The sequence below is a fragment of the Trachurus japonicus genome, chromosome 2, assembly GCF_045865225.1.
Source record: "Trachurus japonicus isolate A0001 chromosome 2, Traja_1.0".
Taxonomy (NCBI): Eukaryota; Metazoa; Chordata; class Actinopteri; order Carangiformes; family Carangidae; genus Trachurus; species Trachurus japonicus.
Window position 1 is genome coordinate 7460331 of NC_140908.1, and position 19745 is coordinate 7480075.

General features: G+C 45.2%; 2 protein-coding genes across 10 annotated transcripts in view; both read right to left on the reverse strand.

Annotated features, from left to right (window-relative positions):
* Positions 1–1773: 1773 nt before the first annotated feature.
* LOC146990695 (nuclear receptor subfamily 0 group B member 1-like) lies at positions 1774–2957 on the reverse strand. Its single transcript, XM_085793743.1, has 2 exons — positions 2375–2957; positions 1774–2027 (listed from the first exon to the last, which is right to left on the reverse strand). Exons 1-2 carry the CDS (start codon positions 2955–2957, stop codon positions 1786–1788), a joined length of 825 nt encoding a protein of 274 aa, XP_085649869.1. The 3' UTR covers positions 1774–1785.
* Positions 2958–7821: 4864 nt separating this feature from the next.
* LOC146990696 (peripheral plasma membrane protein CASK-like) overlaps positions 7822–19745 on the reverse strand; it is a 35742-nt gene continuing 23818 nt past the window's right edge. For 2 of the 9 annotated variants that reach the window (XM_085797439.1, XM_085797411.1), the window contains 17 exons: positions 19223–19344; positions 18338–18415; positions 18073–18153; positions 16588–16776; positions 16227–16305; positions 15988–16073; positions 15836–15904; positions 15685–15753; positions 15552–15587; positions 13481–13519; positions 12218–12414; positions 11768–11883; positions 10432–10497; positions 9326–9406; positions 9015–9217; positions 8812–8895; positions 7822–8241 (listed from right to left, as the gene is read on the reverse strand). In XM_085797439.1, the coding sequence (XP_085653565.1) occupies positions 8065–8241; positions 8812–8895; positions 9015–9217; positions 9326–9406; positions 10432–10497; positions 11768–11883; positions 12218–12414; positions 13481–13519; positions 15552–15587; positions 15685–15753; positions 15836–15904; positions 15988–16073; positions 16227–16305; positions 16588–16776; positions 18073–18153; positions 18338–18415; positions 19223–19344 (1772 nt within the window). In that variant the 3' untranslated portion in view covers positions 7822–8064. Of the gene's footprint in view, positions 8242–8539; positions 8567–8811; positions 8896–9014; positions 9218–9325; positions 9407–10431; positions 10513–11767; positions 11884–12217; positions 12415–13480; positions 13520–15551; positions 15588–15684; positions 15754–15835; positions 15905–15987; positions 16074–16226; positions 16306–16587; positions 16777–18072; positions 18154–18337; positions 18416–19222; positions 19345–19745 lie in introns of all 9 variants that reach the window. The other 7 variants (XM_085797421.1, XM_085797403.1, XM_085797458.1 and 4 more) reach the window with 4 other exon arrangements.

Here is a 19745-nt window from a genome sequence, read left to right on the forward strand (position 1 = left end):
CTTTCCTTCCTTTCTCCCTTCCTTACTTCTTCCTTCCTCCTTTGATCCAATTGACCTGATCTGTTCCCTTCTATCTTTCCTTCCATTTTCACTTCCTTCTTTCCCTTCTTCTTCCTTCCTTGAACAAATCTGTTCCCTTCCTCCATCCTTCCTTCTTTCCCCCTTCCTTCCTATTTTTGACCCAATTGACCCAATCTGTTCCCTCCCTCCTTCTATCTTTCCTTCCTTTTTCCCTTCCTTCTTTCCTCCCATCTTTCACTTTGTCCTTCCTTCCTTTCTTCCTTGACCCAGGAGGACAACAGAAGGGTTAAGATTGTATATAAAAGATTTTGCATAAATATTTTTGTTTGAATTTTTCAAGGTGAAAGTAACAAGAATTGAAATCTAGTTAAAGATGAAACTTTAACACTTTTTAAAAGCAATTCATTCACAAACATGTCGAACACTCACTGTTCACAGCTTCTTTAATATCAGGATGTGCAGCCTTTTAAAATGTTGGACAGTAACATACAGACGCCTAGATGAGAAATGAAAGAAACAAACTTCCTGCTGTTCATATCTGTGAGGGAAAAAAAGCACAACGTCTTTGAACGCCTCTTCAGATTAAGGCAGAGATGATAAATAAATGTGCAGTGTTAACACGGCTCCTCAGTGCCTCCGGAGGGCTCATCCTTCTCTGTGCTGTGATTCCTCAGCGTCCTCTGACACCACCAGGAGAAAAGCCGGATGCTGATGAGAGCGGGCGTGGAGCGAGTCCTGGCTGAGTGTGTGTTTCTGGAGCTGTCACAGGAGACGGATGGAGCCCAAACCACCGGTGTGTGGCAGTCTAAGTCTCTCTAGCAGCTGTTTAAAGAGACACCCACAGCTTTTCTTTTTATGTAGGTGCAGGATAAATGATTAAGAGTGTGCATGTGCATGTGTCTGTGGGTGTGCACAAGTTCACAAACAGTGGTCATAACATTGAAGAAAATGTCGAATTAAACCTAGATTCATCCATAAACAGGACACACACAGTCCTTAAACCTGTTGACCTTTATGAAGCTTTATTCATTTATTAAACTTCCTGCTCAGTGCAGGTTTAACATTACAGTGTTGTGGGTTGTTGTACTTGAACCAGCTTGTTTGTCTGTTGTCCCTTTCAGAAAGCGAGGCCTTCACCAGTGGAGCTGAGCATCAGTGGAAGGAGCTGCTTCATTCTTCGTCTTCATCATCGCTCTCAGCAGCTGTGAGTCTCCTGCTTAGTTTTCTGAATGTAACTGTTGAAGCACATGTGTGACAGAGTGCAACACGGTCCCGCTGCAAAACCAGCTACTCATGCACATTGATTGATGTTGTGTTTGGTGTCTCTCTGTGGCCTCGGTGTGACATGAGCTACTGGTTTTGGTGAGGCAGCTGGTGTGCAGCTGCTGCTTTCAAGGAAATCACATCAAGCCTTTTTGAGAAGCGTTAAATCTGTCTATTGGACACATGTTAGTGACACTGTTGTTTTCTGCTGCTAAAAGATGATTTAAAGAGACATGTTGTGGTGTTGGCTCTGCAGGATGCTGTAGCAATGTGTTAGTGTGTTTGGATTGTTGGTGAGTTGTGTGCAACTCAGCTTGAATATCAGGTGTGGGAGTGTTAAGAATGGAAAGTGTCTCTCTGTCTTTTATTAGGGTCAGAGTCTCTGTTCTCAGAGTCCGGTTGTAACGTCCATGAATATGAGGGTGTGGCAGTGAACTACTCATTTAACAGAAAACTCCTATAAACACATCATTCAGCCTCCTCTTTTTTTATTTTTTTATTCTACCGTTCATAAAACATGGCCAGCACGTGCTCCTCTATGCTGCTCGCGCCGGTCACGGGTCTGAAGAAGAGACCCGCCACCGAGTCCGGGTCCGTGGACCGGAGCCTGTTCAGGACCACGCGCAGCCTGCCGAACCTGCCAGCGCTGCCCGCGTGCACCGTCCTCACGTGCTCGTACAGCGCGCGCTCAGCCTCTCTCTGGAGCGTCTGCACGTACTCGCGACACTCCAGGTCCGTGACCTCTGCAGGACAGAGACCAGGACAGAGACCAGGACAGAGACCAGGGCCGGTTAGATTACACACTGTAGGCTATCCAGCTGTTTAGACAGCTCACATCTGTATCAATGGCGCCACATCTGTTGTAGTTATTGATCATTAGTTTTATAAACTGTATGATTTGCAAGGAGAAACTAAAGTTTTGCAGCATGTGTAGTCTAAACATGAACTAATGAAAATAAATCAGAATAAATAAAAGAAAAATAAAACATTGATCCATAACTGCTAATCAACAGATATACAGTAATAATATAGAGCAGTGCAGGCTGTGGTGCATTCAGGGATCAGATAGTATTCCTCTTGTGACTCTTACCTGGGCTGAACAGAACGGCTCCCTTCAGGAAGGCGAACTCTTTGACGCTGATCTTCAGTCCTCTGCACTTCACCAGAAACATCTGGATCCCCTCCACGTCCCCCACGGGCACCCCGGGGTCCTGCACCTCTGGGTGTGCGCGCTGCTGCTGCTGCTGCTGCTGCTGCTGCTGCTGCTGCTGCTGCTGCTGCTGCTGCTGCTGCTGCTGCTGCTCTGAGCTGTGCGTTAAGATCCTGTGCAGCAGACTGTGCTGCTGCGTCTCCACCGTCTCAAAGTGCACCGCGTCCTGCACCATGCCCAGCAGCAGCAGCGGCGCCCAGCTTTTACGCACGAGCCGCAGCTGGTCCTCCGCCGGTAAACCCCGAAAACACGGCACGTTCTTCACAAAGCGGAAGGTTTTGAGCAGCACCTCGGAGGCCGCTCTGAAAACCACCTGCGGAGCCCGCGTGGCCACCAGCGTCCTGCTGGAGGCGCAGGAGCAGGGCCGGAGCGCGGGGGGGGCCCGGCGCGGAGAGCCGGTGATGAGGAGGCGGTAGAGGATGCTGCTCTGCGCCGCCGCCGCCTCCGCCTCCTCACTAGACATGATGCTGCTGCCTCCGCCGCCTCACCGCGTATGAGTCTGATTCAGGTTATCATCTTTTTTATACAGTAGACATGGGACACCGACCCTCCCCGAATACACCAACACACACGTCCGGTCAGTAGTTTTATAATAAAAGCATGCAGCAGTGAGATCAGTGTCTGACTGGAGAAGAGTTTTGGAGAAAATATGACACTATGGGTCGTTTTTCTTCGTTTTTTAGAGCATAATTGGGCTTTTGTAGATCTTAAACTTTGTATCTTAAATTTGGGGTATTTGGATATGCCTGATGAAGGTCACTTGACTGACCGAAACGTTGCTTGAATAAAACTATAACTGAGAGTGAGACAGTGTGCGGGAGCTTCTTCTAATCTTTGTATTTTTTTTCTTACACACCTGTATCTTCAGGTGTGCTGAGACCTTGCACTTACCTTGGGTGTTTAAGGGTCTAAATAAAAGACTAAGTATTCTGTAATATTTATCTCTTATCACCTGGTCTACAGTATTTGCTAGATCTTTGTATTTTTTCAGCTTAATATTAGGGTCCTTACTCCTTACTCTGATTCTGTTAAGAAATACAATTAGCCTTCCTTATTTATGCTCTTAACTTAATGTACAATATATTGAAGTATTGGTTGGATATAATAGGGTGCTTGTTTGTAATGTAATAAGAGACAGAGCCCCGCAGGTGTTTAGAACCAGGCTCAGTCCTTGCAGAGTCTTGCAGATTGGACTCGTGTTGGTGTGAGATGTGATGTATTGAATCAGCCTGATGTCAGCAGTCATGACTTCTGTCACTCTGATGTTCAGCCAATCAGCTGATTTAACCCCCACAAACCCGAGGGACATCTAGAAGACAAACCTGAATCACATGTAACTTTGAAAAGAGTTTTGAAGTGGTCGGTGGTTCATGGCCTGCAGCAGACGACAGTGATGATGCTCTCACTGTCGGCTAAATTGTAAAAGAGGAACGTTTGAGACGTTTGCTCTTGAAGACGTTTTGTCTGAGTGTCACACAGCTTTAGTCAGACGGCTGACTTCTTGTCTCATTGTGAAGGGCAGTTTTTTTTAATCCTTTATCCACCGAGGTTTGTAGCCGTTAGATTTTGATTCCATTTCCTCACCTGCAGCTCGGTCCGGTTCAGGGCAGCCGAGCGGCGGAGGCAGAGATGAAAAGCTGAGCTCGGAGCAGAGATATCTGACAAGGCCAGGTGTTTCTGTCCTTATACAAGAACCTGTTTCTATAGTAACGAAGTACAGCAGAAAATATACATCTGGCCTCAAACACAGACGCAACAAGAAGATTATACAAAGGTCATGTAAATGGAATGAATATCACTCAGACTTGTGAAGGACGGAGACGCTTTTTATAAAAGTTTTCACCATTATGATCCTTTAGTTTCTCTGTCAGGGCTGTCTGTGAAGGCTTTTGCTCATCATTAACAAGCTCCAGTCCTTGAGTCAACACATAGAAACTGAATCTGCTTTTGTTTAAGGTGTGTCTATAGCCAGATCACCAGAAGACTGTTAGTGTTGAAAGGCAGAGCTCAGTCTTTCTGCTCTGCAGTGGCAGATTGTTTCTTAAATTAAAAGCTTAATGTGAAGTACATGAAAAGTCTGTAGAAAAGCTGTTGTTCAAAAAGTTCTATTCATCTCTGAACTCTGATGAACCTGGCCGCTGCAGCAGTGTGCATGTAATTAACCTGAAAATCACAGATATTAGTTGTGTGACAAGCTCCTATTAAGCTGCTACAGTGTTTACACAGGTATCATCGTTCAGGTAACGTCCAAGCAAAAAAAAAAGAAAAAGAAAATCCAATATCCAGTGAATCACAGGGAGACAAGCGGCCGCTGACCTCTCCTTCCTCTCCTGATTCCTCAGTTCAAAACAAGCAATTTATGTCAGCGACTTATCCGCTCTTCAGAACCAGAGCACACGCTCAGAGATGTTTTAGAAAACACACGGCAGACAGAGCAGCGCTGCAGCGTGACCAGAGGCTCCGAGATGAGTCGACAAACTCCTCGGTCCATTTAGCACCGAGTTCTTCCATCAGGCCCGTCTGTCAGCTGTCAGTGTCTGACAGGACTGATGGGTCTGACACCAGGACAGCAGGTGCATGAGCAAATGACAGAGGTATAAATAAATAAATACTTTATGTGAATAAATGCAAAAAAAAAGAAATGTTGGTAATAAAAACTGCTCTGCATTTCTACATTGATTGATTTATTTATACCTCTGTCATGTTTTGTCCTTATTAGACCGGCAGCACCTTGTCAACCTTGTATTTCCAAACTGTCAGGTTTTTTATAAGCCAGAAAAACTGGATGTTTTTTTAAATGATAGTGAGTTTTAACAGCTGTTTTCTAATCCAAGGCTCAGAAGGTTTCTGGTTAAATGTATTGATCTTCACTCTGAGTAGAAGTTTAGTAGGATAAACGTCCACATTCATGTTGTAGGAAATTCAACCTGGTCAGTTTCAGAGAGCAGCAGCAGGTGGAAGATTGTGCTCAAGCAGAATGACTTGTTGATCTACAGTTGTTAGTTCAGTTGTTTGAACATTGTGTGTTGTACAGTGCTGTTGTTTAGCTGTAATGTTTTGTACAGTGTTCTTTTTGGTCATATTTCACTCAGACAGCCCCTCGGAGGAAGAGATGATCTGGTTGGATTGTTAATGATATAATGAAGTGATGAGATTTTATATCCAGAAGGTCAAAGGTCAAAAGGCTGCTTGGCAGAGGACAGCCTGGTGTTTGTGGTGGCACAAGCTACAGCAGGATAAACTGTAAAGGCTGAACAAATGAAATGAAATGGCTCGAAAACATAAACATGCAACCTTTGTAATTACGTATTAGTTTATCGATCTCAAGGGCGACTCAGCAGCACAGGCCTTGGATTCAACAAGTAAACCCTGAGCAGATCCCACCGAGCCTCCACAATCCTCTTTTAATGACCAGATGCTGGTCTCTCCTTGAAGAACCGTGAACAGAAATCAGTTTATTAGGTTTCCCGGCTGCGTTACTTAACCGGCGCCTGGCAGCTGTCTGAACGAGCCGCGCTAGTGGAAGAGGATCACAATGAGTTTTCAAAGAAGGCAGAAATTATGAAAACAGTAAACAATGCGATGTTGCGTTATTTATGAGGAGAATGCGATGTTATAGGACCTTCATTATGCTTTCCTCGTGGGCTTGACATTGAACGCAGCGTAGATTTACATAGTCATAGCTGCTGAGCGTCTCATTAAAAAGGGATCATTGGGAAATCCACAAGAGCTACGTTCACTGATTGTTTTGCAAACAGTATTTTAAAAAAAACTTTCTATGCTGTTTGTGCCTGTTGGACAAAGTCATTATACAAACTAATTAACATGCGTAAAGTCTGAAACACAAAGGAAGACGAGGCGGTTTACTTTAAACACGTAAAAGGAAATATATTTTTTTTAAAAATGAAATAACAAAAAAGAACAACATTTCATACAGAAGAGCTGCTTTTGTCATTTGCAGAGGTAATTTACACAGGACTTGAAATGAAAACACTTTACATGAAGTGGCACAGCAGGAACCACGGCACACAGCTCTGTACCGTTTGTACTTTTGGATCTTTTTTTAACATTTTTTAAATATATTTTGAATTCCTTCTCTCCTTCCACGCACCGAGTTGCCGTCGTGCCGCTTCCGGTAAAGCATGAAGAAGTTATGTCACATACCGAGCTTCTTTTAAGGGTTAATATACACTGGCTCTTGGTAGTTCACTCATGACGTACGCACCATTGAAACATTTACACACAAAATTTAGTTATTTTTCTCTCCCTCAAAACAAGAATACTCCTTATATTTTTTTTAAAGACAACAGTTAACAATTCCAAAATGGTGGCTCTAAGATTGGATTCGGCCCTCCCCTTCCACACACACACACTCACACACACTTGAGTCTTAACAAGAGCGGCTCGCCGAGCGCCAGGAAAGAAGAAAACGGATGGTGTGGCAGTCTGCGAGGCAGAGACCAGGGGTGTGCATAGGTGTTACCAACTTCCTCCCGAGGCTCTGATAAGGCAGTTTGTTTTTCTTCTTTCCTGTTAGTTTTTTATTCTGTTATTTTTTTTATTATTATTATTTTCTATTTCAGTTCAGGAGCCTCGTTCTTCTTTTTAGCGTTGGTGCTTTTTTTTTTGTGGCCCGTTGCGTCCAGATCCATCGACCGCCGCCGGGGCTCGGCGTGTTGGGAGGGAGAGGGGGCGAGGGCGGCCGGAGAGAGAGCAGGCCAGGCAGAATGAACACTGCGCGATGATGAAACGCAGCAGCACACGTCTTCTTCATTGTCCATTTTGTGCAAACTGAGATGTAAACAAAGATCGTCAGAGGCCGGGGTAGGGAAGCAGGGGGACGACGGGCTACAGCGACACAGGAAAGACAGCGTAGAGGGATGCAGTGTGCTCCTTCGACAGACTGACAGGCACAGAGGGCCAGTGAAATAAATAAAAGGGCTGGAAGAGGAAGAGGAAGGAGGGGAGGAGAGAAACTGCCAAGTTTTCTGTGCTTTTTGCTTCACTCAAACTTAGATTTGGAGCTGAGGGAGTTACTTGTCACCACTATAGCAGCTTCTAATGTGCTTCAGAGATCGGCCTGTTCTTCACAGGGGCCGAGGAAATCGGGGAGGGGGGGGTCGGAGGGGACACAGAGTACCACGAGAAGTGCCTTTAAAGGTCAACACACACACAGGCATCCACATAAGACTGCTTTATGGTCATGCTCACTATTGCCTCCAATATTAACACCCCTCTGTCGATTACAAAAGAAAAGTACAAAATATCTACCACACTGCCCCTCCGCTCCCCACCCCTCAACTATATGAGCACAGAACCATATTCACTTTGTTTTTTTCATTTATATATATATATGTATATATGTACACGACAATAGGCCTTTGAGGCTGTTGAGAAACGGGGGCCGGGGCAGGACCGAGTCTCTGTAGTGAGGTGTCAGAGTTATTAGTTTCTTCATTTCCCTATTTTTCAACAACAGTTTATCTACAGAGATGCATGATTGCGATGAGAGAGACGTGACTGAAGTTAAGTATCCGCGGGTGATGGAGCTAATCGCCGTGGACGGTACGTCAGTAGACCCAGGAGACGGGGACCCACTGGGAGGTGGTGGACACCAGGTCCACGGCCTCCTCCAGCAGGCGGATGGTGTCGTCGATCTCGTTGTTGATGATGGTCTGGTCAAAGTAGTGCGCGTAGGTCAGCTGCAGCATCTCTGACTCCTTCTGAAGCCGCTGAAGAGAGTCGTCCTGGCGACAAGAGAGAGGGAGTTCAATCAGCATTTGTACTTTGTGTCTGCTCGCATATATTTAGAATTAGGGGAGGGAGGGGGGAACGGAGAGGTAGGGTCAGGCCAAAGGAGACGGCGAGGCGTGAAGCAGCGCCGCAGAGAAAACACAGAATTAAAGAGGATTATTAGGAGAATTAGAGGAACTGGAGAGGAACAAGAGCGGACAAAGCCAGACAGTTACGACGACAACACAAACACAAAGGGCCACACTGCTCTACAAACATCAGCTGAGATCCCAGCGTTTAGTCGGTACTTACAGGCAGTTTTCTGCACCACTTTGGAACCTCAAGCGCAAACGAAAACAGGCATGCCAAAGAAAATACAAACACACTTAAAGCAAACAGGACACGTGCAGGGAGAGACGGCAAAAAGGACGATAAACACCACAGAATGTGAAAGGTTTTCCCCCTTTTGCTCCTGTTAACAGTCCAAGATCAGAAAGTGTTTAGGTGAACAAACACAAGCGTGACTGAGTTAGTGAGCAGGAGCAAACAAAGTGAAGTGAACGGGAGAGTTGTTGTGAACGTACCTCCGTCATGCCGGGAGTGATGGTGGGAGCTGCGATAAAGACGACGTAGGGAGCAAACTCAGCCGTCCTGAGGATCTTTAGTGCCTAAAGACAGAGACAGAGAGTAGAATGTAGTCGTTCCTCTACCCAAACTATTCAAGTTAGATTATTATGATTCAGAGACTGAGATTTCTTTGTGTGCTTACTGTTAAATCTTCTGTTACCTGTGGTTCTACATCCAGGATGGAGATCATGCCCTGCGCGTGGATCTGCCTGATGGTCTCCAGCCTGGTTCCGTACATGGCGTCCTCGTGGCTGCCGTACTCCAGGTAGTCGTTGTTGCTGATGTCCTGCATCATCTGGTCGTGAGAGACAAAGTAGTAGTTCTTCCCGTTCTCCTCGTCCTTCTTAGGAGGGCGGGTCGTGTCTGAGCGGGGACACAGACGGACGGACAGGTCAGAAACTCACATAACACGATCTGTGTTTTAATATGAGCCGTAGTCGTGTGTGTGTGTTTGTGTGCGTGTCTCCTTACGAGGGATGGGGTAGGCGAACCGGTCAGGATGCTTTGTGATGAGCGTGTTCTTGATGTGCCTCCTACCAACTCCATGTGCACCTGAATCAACACAAATACACTTGGTCAGTGAATGCAGCAATAGAAAGAGTGGCCTCTCTCAGCTTTGACTTGTTCAACAATGTCTGTCAGTGTATAGATGGATTATTTGATCAACTCTAATCCCCTCTGTGTCCTTTTTGAGGCCGTTTTAAGCACTTTTGTAAAGTATCTTGAGGTAACCAGACGAGGTTTGTCCCTGGGGTAACTTTGCTGTAGTTAAACTTCTTCCAGTGTAAAGTAATTAGTAGCTTGTTGAGCAGCTTCCCTCGTGTTGCCCTCAGAGTTAGAGCGCCTTCTCCTCATGATAACAAGATGTTCTACTCTGTGTGTAGCGGCTTAAACAGTGACGGTGGTTACGCCGTCTGTGGTGAAGGTTAATCAATGTGTATCTGACACTACAGCTGAGGAGACGGGCTCTACAAAATCATCAGCATTGTCTTTGTTGTCTGTAGAAATGTAAAAGTTGTGGCTGATTCTGTCTCACAGGTTCTGATCCTATGTCAAATGTCACATGGTCCCACTTCTGTAGGAAAAATCCTGTCTTTTTTTTTATTTTTTTTTATAGTGTATAGACAATATTACCAATGTATTGTTTCACAACCAGTGTAAGGAGGAGGCATGGCTGCCACTGTGGGTGTTCTGACCACAATGTTTTCCACCTGTCATCGTGCACAGGAAAGAAATCCATCCAGCATGTACAGAGTAAAATCAAACAGACCTGCCGTCACCAGCGGAGGGTGATAAAGATTTCAGAGAACCGAATGAAAAGTGTGTGTATGCGAGGACCGAGCCGTTGCACCAAATTGCAACAGTAGCTCAGAGATTTACAGCATGTAGTTACATCACCTGGCACAGACCAAGGAGGAATGTTTTCACCAGGCCCCATGTGAAGCTGCTCATAATTTTTAACATCTATACATAGAACAGACAACTGCAGACCACAGAAATGGAGTTAGACGCTGTTCATTAGAACACCTTGATCCTACATCTGTAAACTTGTTCTCATAATTTTCTGTCTTATTTACCGAGCAGAACCAGCGTTTTCCTCTTGAACGACGGCAGTTTGACCACCTCCTCGTACGTCACCAGATCTAGTTGGTCGAACACTGCAGGACAGAGGAGAAGCGTTAGGTTTGCACAGCACCGTCCAGAGTGCATTGTGTTAAGTAAAGGGTTTAGATTCATCTTATAGGGAAAATCTGAAGTATGCAAATGTGTTTCTCTCAAAAAACTTGTGCAGATGCAAGTCAAAGGTGAATTGTGAGGCAATGTCGACTAGCTTTGCTCAGGTGTATGTAAGAGTTAACACAGGCCTGCATGAAATCCTCCTTCATCGAGGCATTACTGTAGAGTTTATGTGTAGAAGTGTGTTTTTTGACAGCAATTGATTAAATACAGTGGATCAAATGAATTAGTTTTTACGTGTACAACAACCACCTGTAAAATGTTTTCAACAAAAAGACAGTACTATAACACAAAGGTGGGCTTATGTTGGGGCTGTTGTGTCGGACCGAGCGTACAGACGCCACAATGAGCCAATGTTTTGTCCCTGTGGCTTCAATTAAGCTCAGGCTCCCCGGCCAGATTTATATTCTGAATACAAAAAAACCTATCTGATGTATTCAAATGAACTGAAAGGACACTGTAATGTACACAGGCCGTTAAGCAGACCCAACCAAGGTCAAAAGCCTGAAGCGGGTATTTGGAGCCGCTTTTTCAGACTAACCTCGATCAGACAGAAGCCAAACATTTTAAGTCGACCGACACCTTGTTTGTTTGAATTTCTCAGCTAATGGCACGGCAGAGCGTCTCACAACAACCCTAACAAAGCAGCAGTCACCGAAAAGTCAAGGAGACATTAGGAAGAAGACAAAGTATAAAAGCAGAGAGAGGAGGAGGTAGAGGAGGAGGAGGAGGAAGAATAACACAGAAGCTGAACGCCATCTGTCTGGAGTTACTTACATGCAGCCATGTCATTGGGTAAGAGACAGCATGAAATATGGACAGAGGGTTGGAGCGGAAGGGTTAATAAAAAACAAGTAAGAAGACAAATTGAACAAAAGAAAGCACTGTAACAGAAATCATACACATCAAAAGCTGTTATTTGCAACACTGTTAGTCACTGGAGAGGAGGCAGAATCCAGACAGCGGAAGGAAAGGTCTGTCGTTGGGAAAACGCCACAGGCATGCAGCAGTTAGACATACTGGGCTTACAAAGGTGCAAATCATTGGTTTTCACTGAGACACAATAGGCGACGCTATCGTTTCCTTATTTATTATTGGCACAACTCTATACTGATATCTAAATTCAGCCAACGTCTTGATGAGTCACGATTTCTTCGAAGCCATGGAATGCTTTACCTGCGTTGTGCTTAGCCAGGTACTTGTCTTTATACTGTTTCTTCTTCTTTCCAAACCAGGTACAACTGGCCTGCTGCTCCTGTTTGGTCTTCTCCATCGCTATACATGCCACACGCCTGGAGACGACACAGGTATGTGGACATCAGATGCAGTTGTACATTGACAGTGAGTATTTGTAATACAATAAATTCTGAATGGTTAGAAGACTGTATAATACTTTTAGAGGATGTAGTTTGTGTTGAACTGTATTTTGATAGCTTCTTGTTGTTTGAAATCTATGTATAACAGCCGGGTTAGGATGAGTAACACATTCCTGTTTAACATGATGAAGTTTAATCCATGGTCACTGTTAAACCACAGTTAAGGAGGATTTAGCAGCAGAATGCATCACCTTTAGTTTTTGCGTATCCAACATAAGATACAACTGTACATTTCTGACATCCCACTCACCACTCTTGCAGCTCGGGCGAGGGGATGAGGCCTGCTGTGCCGTTCTTGGTGTTCTCCAGCTTTCCCTGCCACCAGTTGTGGTCGTCCTTGGAGATGATCTGAATGATGTCGCCCACCCGGAAGCGAATGCCCGCCTCCTTGCACGGTATGAGGTCGTCTTTGGCCGGGTCGTATTCGAACTGAGCTCGTACGTAAATCTGAAAGGGCGGGAGAGAACGGAGTAAAGAACAAAACTGCAATCCCATAATATACAGTGACAAGAAAAAGTGTGTGAACCTGTTCAAACAGCCCTGAGTTTCTGATCTGACCTTCATCATCATATTCAAAAACAGACATAGACAAATTTGGCATGTCTTTGCAAGTAGAACAAACATTTAAAATCTTTGATTTTTTTGTCAGACACAGTCAGTAAACATTTGTAGCCCTGGTGCAAAAAAAGTAAGTGACCCCCAAAGCTCAAAGCAGAGCTTTGGGAGGCTGCCATCCAGACAATATGTCTGTGTGTGCGGTTTGCACTTTTCTCTTTGGGTCATTCTGCAGCATCTCTACTGGATTAAGGCTCCAGAAGGTGGATTTAGTTCCACATCATTATGCTGCTGAATTGCCCAGCTTCTCTTGCACTGACAGTATCTTTGGCCCTACTCTCCTTTGGTGCTGTTATTTTAAATCATGCATAATGCTGCATGTTTTTTCCAAAAAGCATTCTAGTCTTTTAAAACCTATGACAGGACAGCAATGTTTTTAGGTCGGTGTTTGTGTTTTGTAGTTTTCTCAGAGTGGCCACAGAACTGAATTCTATTACTTTCATAAGTCAAAATAGCTGTAAGGCTTTTTGATTCCTTAATGCTGCTAAGTTGAATGTAATTCCAACCTCCAGTGTTTGTATGGTCCAGGCCAAAAGCAAAACAGTTTTAGTTGTTCTAAAATGTAACTGGGGTGGAAGGTGTGATCAATTTAAGCACAAATGCAGAAGGCTTCCTGCACTTTTTCTTGCCACTGTATGGAAAAACCAACAATGCTGGTAGATAAAGCTGATAGGTGGACAGGAAAGGGAGCATCAAGAGCGTATGAGCAGGAAAAAGCACAGGGCAAAACCGATCGAAGGACGTATTGGCTGCGGGAGGGGTGAGGTGTCTATTGAGTGCAAAGCTTATGCACACACACACATCTATGGAGACTAAGTCTAGTGCGTGATCTAGACACCACTATGAGAGGGGTGGGTGGGGGGTGGCAGGAGTTTGGGTCTACTTGAACTTATCTTACCTTGATGGACAATTTGTCTTTGATAGCAGATCTGGAGATCTACAGGATTGAGAGCATCACATACATGCTTACACACACATCATGCAGTGGGAAAGGGTGTGTGTGTGAGGGATCTATGTTTGTCCATTTTTACTGCATTTGATCCATGTGTGTTTCACACAGGTAGGGCCAGATGTCCCAGTTTGGTGCTGAATCATTGGCTGTGCTTGATGAGTGGGGGTGGCAGCACCTGGAGGAGCCTGAGCTACGGTATAAGAGCAGAGTCTCTGGGAGCGACAGCGTCATTCAGGCTGCCAGTCGGAGGGGAAGACTCTTGACGTCTTGTTTTTCAGGTCTGTATTACTCTTTTGTGTTTGTTTCAACCTAATTCCTTTGTGTCTTCCCCCTCTGTGCTATTTGTCTTTAGTCCTACTCCAATTGCTTGCTAACTATTTGCTAACAAATGGTGCTTCACTTGGCATGCCTGTCCATGTGCTTGTTGCTCAAGTGTCTACAAACTGAAGCGCAGTGGGGGTGGGAGGGGTTGTGGGGAGAGTTGGAGGGGTGGTGGGGGTGGACAGAGTTAGACCAGAGCCTTTCCGTCTGAGTTTTCAGGTTTGTATTGTTTCTTTGAGTGATTTGATTGGTTTTAGTTGTGTCACTGTTGTCTAACGTCTCTGTCTCCCTGTCTTGTTTTGCAGCCTGAGCTAAGTGGCTAACGACAGCGGCTGCCATGCGCTTCACGTGGTAAGTGGTACACTTTGCTCAACAAGTCCATGTGTTTGTTCCACAAGTGTTTACAGAGCAAACAGAGTTGCAGCATTGAACTAGAAGTGAAACAAGTTGTAAGTTTAGTTGCATGCGGCACACATGTTTAGGAAGCAATTTGAGTCCAAGCGCCATGTATGCTTTTAACTTTGAAAGTGTGCATTGGACGTTTCACGCTTAGCATGGAAGTAAAGTTCCAAGTTGTCATGTTGAAGTTGAATGCTGCAACATGTTTGGGTTTGCAGATGGGAACTGTGGAGTCATCAAGTGTTGTGCATGTAGTTGTTGTGTCAGTGTGGCTGAAGAACAAATGCATGCATAGAGAAGACTGATGACTGGACAATTCCCATGTGTGTAAAGAGTTGTGGATGTACAGACTGCAACTGTTGTAGTTTGTAGACAAACACATGGAGTTGTTGAGCTGCTTTGTGCTTTCCTCTCCCTACTTCTTCCTCTTTTTTCCTTGCTCCTGCTCTCTTCCTCTGCTACTCTACTCTTCTCTACTCTTCTTCCTCTTGCACCCCCTGATGGTGTCCGCACACCACCCCTGTCATGGGTGCTCCTGCTCTGTGACTGGTTCATGAACTCTGCACTGCGGGCCCTCAGCACAGGGAACACTTCACCAGCCACCTACTCTACTGTATCTAGCCTGCCCCCCACACTGACTGTACCATGAGATGCATTGATGACCTTGGAGCACTGCACTGCGGGCCCTCAGCCCAGTGTCCGCAACCATCAACCCACCAAACCGTCCAGTCTGTGTAACTAACTGGATTTCAAGTCACCCTGGCAGGAGCTTTACCCACTGTGCCACTGCCGGCTACAGGCTGACTGTGTTGGAACTTCTACTGATGCCTGGCTTTCACAGGTTTGAGATAATTAGATGCACAACAATAAAACCTGACCCCCTTTTTTTAAGTGGGTAAAAGCAGTTAAAAAATGGTTCACCAATAGACACAAAACAACAATAGCAAAGACTACAATATTAACAAGTGGAGAGGAGGTTCAAATAATGTACAGCCAATGGACTTTGTGCTCCGCCTTCCCAAGGGCACATGACCTCATTGGACACCAAACGGGGATTGACAACCAATCGCACATATGTTCAGTAAGCACCAAATTGAAGACATCTGATCGATCTAAATGTGTGTATACCGTGTGCTTGATTGCTCATGGGTGTGTGGGACTCCCTTTCAGTGTGGAGACAAAGGAAAGCCACACAATGGGAATGGAGAAACACATGCAGATTTGTTTTCTTGTAACCGGGCCGTAGGTGACATGCTGAAAATGAATAAGTGTGGTGACGGCGCAAATTCCGTCTCACCTGGCGCCCCTTAGGTTGAATTGTTGACGGCAGGTCCTGGAAGAAAGGGTGGGAAAAGTCAACCCAAGTATACATATGTTTGATGGGACTGTCAATGCAACATCATGTCATGTGTCTTGGTGAAGAGGCGTACCAAGATGGAGCTGGTGACGCTGGCGTGGCCGTTGGCGGGGGACTGTCGTGACAGGTCCGGCGACTCTTTCTGTGAAAGAAAAATAAAGACTTGTTTCAGGCTCTGTGTCGTGTGACCGCAAAGGAAAATGTCATAATTATACTGTACAGACCTCGCAAGACATGGATTGCGATCGGTAGCTTGGGACAATTTTGAAGGTTATGCTTCCTCTCATTTCCCTCTGTGGAGAGAGCAAAGTAAGTTTTGGGGTCATCTGAACACGTTGACAGAGTTCATAGTCGATCTAGACTACAACTGACTAACCAGCATCTTCTGGAGCTGCTCCACCGTCTGATTGGCCACGCTGATGCCGTTGATCTCTCGGATCTCGTCTCCCACGTGCAGAGTCCCTAAAGTGGACAAATAATGAGGCTGTTGAGCTAATAATCCAATGAGAGCAGAATGTGAGAAAATTATTTATTTCCAACACTGTGTAAACTCCCCCCTCTGCTTTATCTTCAGAAAATAATCTCATCACAGAAGCACAATGAATGCATCCTCACCTTGTCGATGAATCATTCCGCCGTGCATGATGCGGGCCACGATACAGTGGTTGAGGTCGTTCATTTTCAGAGTGATGCCCTTGAGGAAAATTAATAAAGCATTGAGTGACAACATCTCACAGTAAGGCGTGCTTTAACATGCAGTCCTGTAATCTCACATAACTTTTTCTATTATGATCCTGTCCTACACCAAAAGCAACTCAAAACACAACTGCTTGATTGCTTTGATAGTGACTCCCATGTGCTTGTTTTGTTTTTATATTTACTTGTATTAATTGAGCTGTAAAGGAACAATTTTGAATAAAAATTTAAGTGAAAAAAACCCCCACAACTGTCAAGAATCATTGATTTGTCTACGCACCATGGGCTCATCTGTGTTCTTCTGAAACTGGACCAGGCGAACCCTGGTGACGTTCTCCAGGTCCATGTCTCCGTTGGTGCTGTCCGGGGAGTCTCCGTTCAGGTACGGCGAAGTGGGCGGAGGGGTCACCCTCAGCGCTTCATCGCTGTACACCTCATGGGCCACCACGTCGTGGGTCTGCAGCAGAGCCTGGATGGACCCAAATGAGACAAGACTCTTGAAACACACCTCAAAGTATCAGATTCCTCTCATGCAGGTGGACTGTGGAGCAGGTTAACAAAGCAACAACACTTATCTCCTTCTCTCATCTTGTTGTTTTATCATATTAACGCACCCCAGTGACGAGGAAGGTTCAGGTTGTTGCAAACGCGCATCGGCGTATGAGCAGGGATAGTGGGGGCTTATGGTAATCCTCCTCTTTGGCCGCTAATCGTGTCACTGACACGCTGTGTGTGTTTTTACTACTAATGTGTCTACTCATGGCATTTGCCAAATTATCAAAATCTGCTCTTCAGAGCGCCACTGTGTGAGCCAATTACACATAGCAACGGCCGGTTCCATGGGCTTTTCGCCTAAGGTGAAAAACACCAACACTGCTGAAAAAGTATATTCACAGAAGCATCTGCACATGCCAATACTCAATACCCAACAAATGAACAGGAACGCTGTGTCCTTCAACATCTACCTCGTTAACGAAATCGTACACTGCTCAGGAAAAGGTGAAATGATGCTCATGCAAGACTGATGTAGCACAATTAAGTCTGGTCAGAGAGCACGGTGGCATAATTGGATTACATAAAACCTTGGGTGTGTCAAAGATCAGCAATGCCAACATTTCACCCATTTCTCTATCTTCTACTTGTGCTTTCAATGCATGCTTTCATTTCTGTTGCCCCCCCCCCCATCTTTTATCTTTTTTTATCCTTTAGTCACCATTTTGGATGTACTATACAAGTGCTACACAAGTAAACATTGATTGACTGACTCACAGTTTGAGAAGTGTCACTAAGCATGCAACTACTAAACAGGTTTCCTAGGCGCAAAAAAAGCAGCCCTTTCCCAGTTAATTGTTATTTTAGCAAACCAGGTTCCCGTCTTTTATCCACAGGAGATACAGACTCCAAAAATGCTGTACCTCTCCATGAAATCCACCGCTGCCAATGTCTTCTGCCTCACTATCAGGGAATTGGTGTCCTCCCAAATTCTTCAGCCCGTCACGGGTGCGTTTAGTCGCAAAACTTACCGTGCCTGCGTCCAGCTACTCTTAACACTTCTGTCTCTGTGTCTCTCTCGGTCCGAGGGCTCGCCGAGCTCAGGTGCTAAGCAGCTTTGCGGCCGAGGGAGTTATGCGGCTTGCCAAAACACCCTACTTCTGACACAGTAGGTTGTAATCTCACACTCCAATAACCACGTGTTATGTGCACGTAAGGAACGACCCTACCCGCTCACAAAAAAGGCAGAGCTTGTGTGTTTAACGTATCTAACCATAAAGTGTGGCTGTGTGAGGATCCTCCTGAGCTCCTTGGCCTCCATGTTTTCTGGGTAACAGGAGATGGTTTCCAGTACCTGGTGGAGGAAAAAGCCAAGACAAACAGAAAGGAATCTCAGGAATGCACAAGAGAAATCACAGACTGTTACATCTGCAGTGGTCAAATAAGCACTTGTAGGGGTGGTGTGTGCTGAGAACTGGTGTCCTCAGCTTCAGTTTTCACTTTGTTGATTATAGGAGCACTATCGCCGGCTTCCTCACCTCTTTGGCTCTCTGCACTCCATCGCTGGGAGGGTTTCTGATCTGGGGAGACGACCTGGTGTTGATTTTGTCATAAAGCTGAAACAACAAACAAAAACGTGTACTGTAGTTAGTTTTTCTCAATCAAACATGTGAGACCCAACCGCTTTCTCTGTGTACAATATGTCTCCTTTTCAGATTGTAAAACTGTTGGGGGCAATGTGAGGCCATTTCTCTGCAACTAGTGTGTGCTAAAGTGCTTCAGTATGACAGCCATACAACCTGATGTTCTTCACACCTCTAGTATAGAAGATTTTTCTGTTCTAGTATTTACTTTTTCTTTTCGTTCCCTATGTCTCCCAATATGTGTCCCCTATATTGCTTGTTTTTAACATGTAAAGCACTTTGAGCTGCCATGGGCATGAAAAGTGCTATACAAATAAAGCCTGATTGATTATCACTGGTACTTTATATAGATGTTCACTGAATTATTTTGTTGTTTGTATATTTAAAATTAAAAAATGTTTTCTCCAATCATGTGACCTATCATGTGACCCCTCGGGGCAGATAAAAAAGAAAAAGAGAGCGTCTGGCATAGGCATGTCTTAAGCCTGAAGAAGAGCATGTGGCTCGAAACATAGCTTGTTGGATGTGCTAAATAAATGCACTGAAAAGGGAGCTGAGGTGTGCAGACTTTTATTCTGTTTATTATAGTAATTTGTTAGTCCAGCACCTGCCTTACTGGATGTGTGCGGCTGCTTTGTCTTAAACTGGTGTGCTAAAGTGCTAAAATAAAAACAAAAACCAAGAGTGTTCTGTGTAACAAGTACAGAGCCCAGTCTTTAGTCATCTCAGCGCCTACTGGGATCTTTGGCCATCGCAGAGGAGTAGGTCCCGTTTACTCACATCTAGCAAGGTGTGGAGGTGTTGATCCTGGAAAACGCTGTGCAGGAAGTCCATGTCCTTCTCGCTGCAGTCCGTCAGCGCGTGGATCTCCTCTAAACTGTCCAAAACCTGCGATACTGCCCCTACGTGCACACGTGCAAAAAAGTTATTCACCAAAATAGATGCAGACTTGATCACGACTTCGCAAGCATTCACGATCACACCGAGCAATCCCCGCAAACGTTCGACACGACACGACACACAATGCAAACACTGCACGAGACAGACGGGCCCGGCACGCATCCAAGTACGGGCAAACGAAGACAACAAAAGACCACAGACGACACCAAAATAATCACAGACGATAAGACGGCACAACGGAAAACACAGAAAGTACACACACACACAAACATCCACATCAATTTAACCCCTCAAGTACCTGCTGCATCGCCCACACATGCAGCAAAACCAGAGAAACAGCGGTACATGGCATCAATACAACATCAGAAGAAAGTCACTTCAAAAAGTCAGAGTGTGGATGATG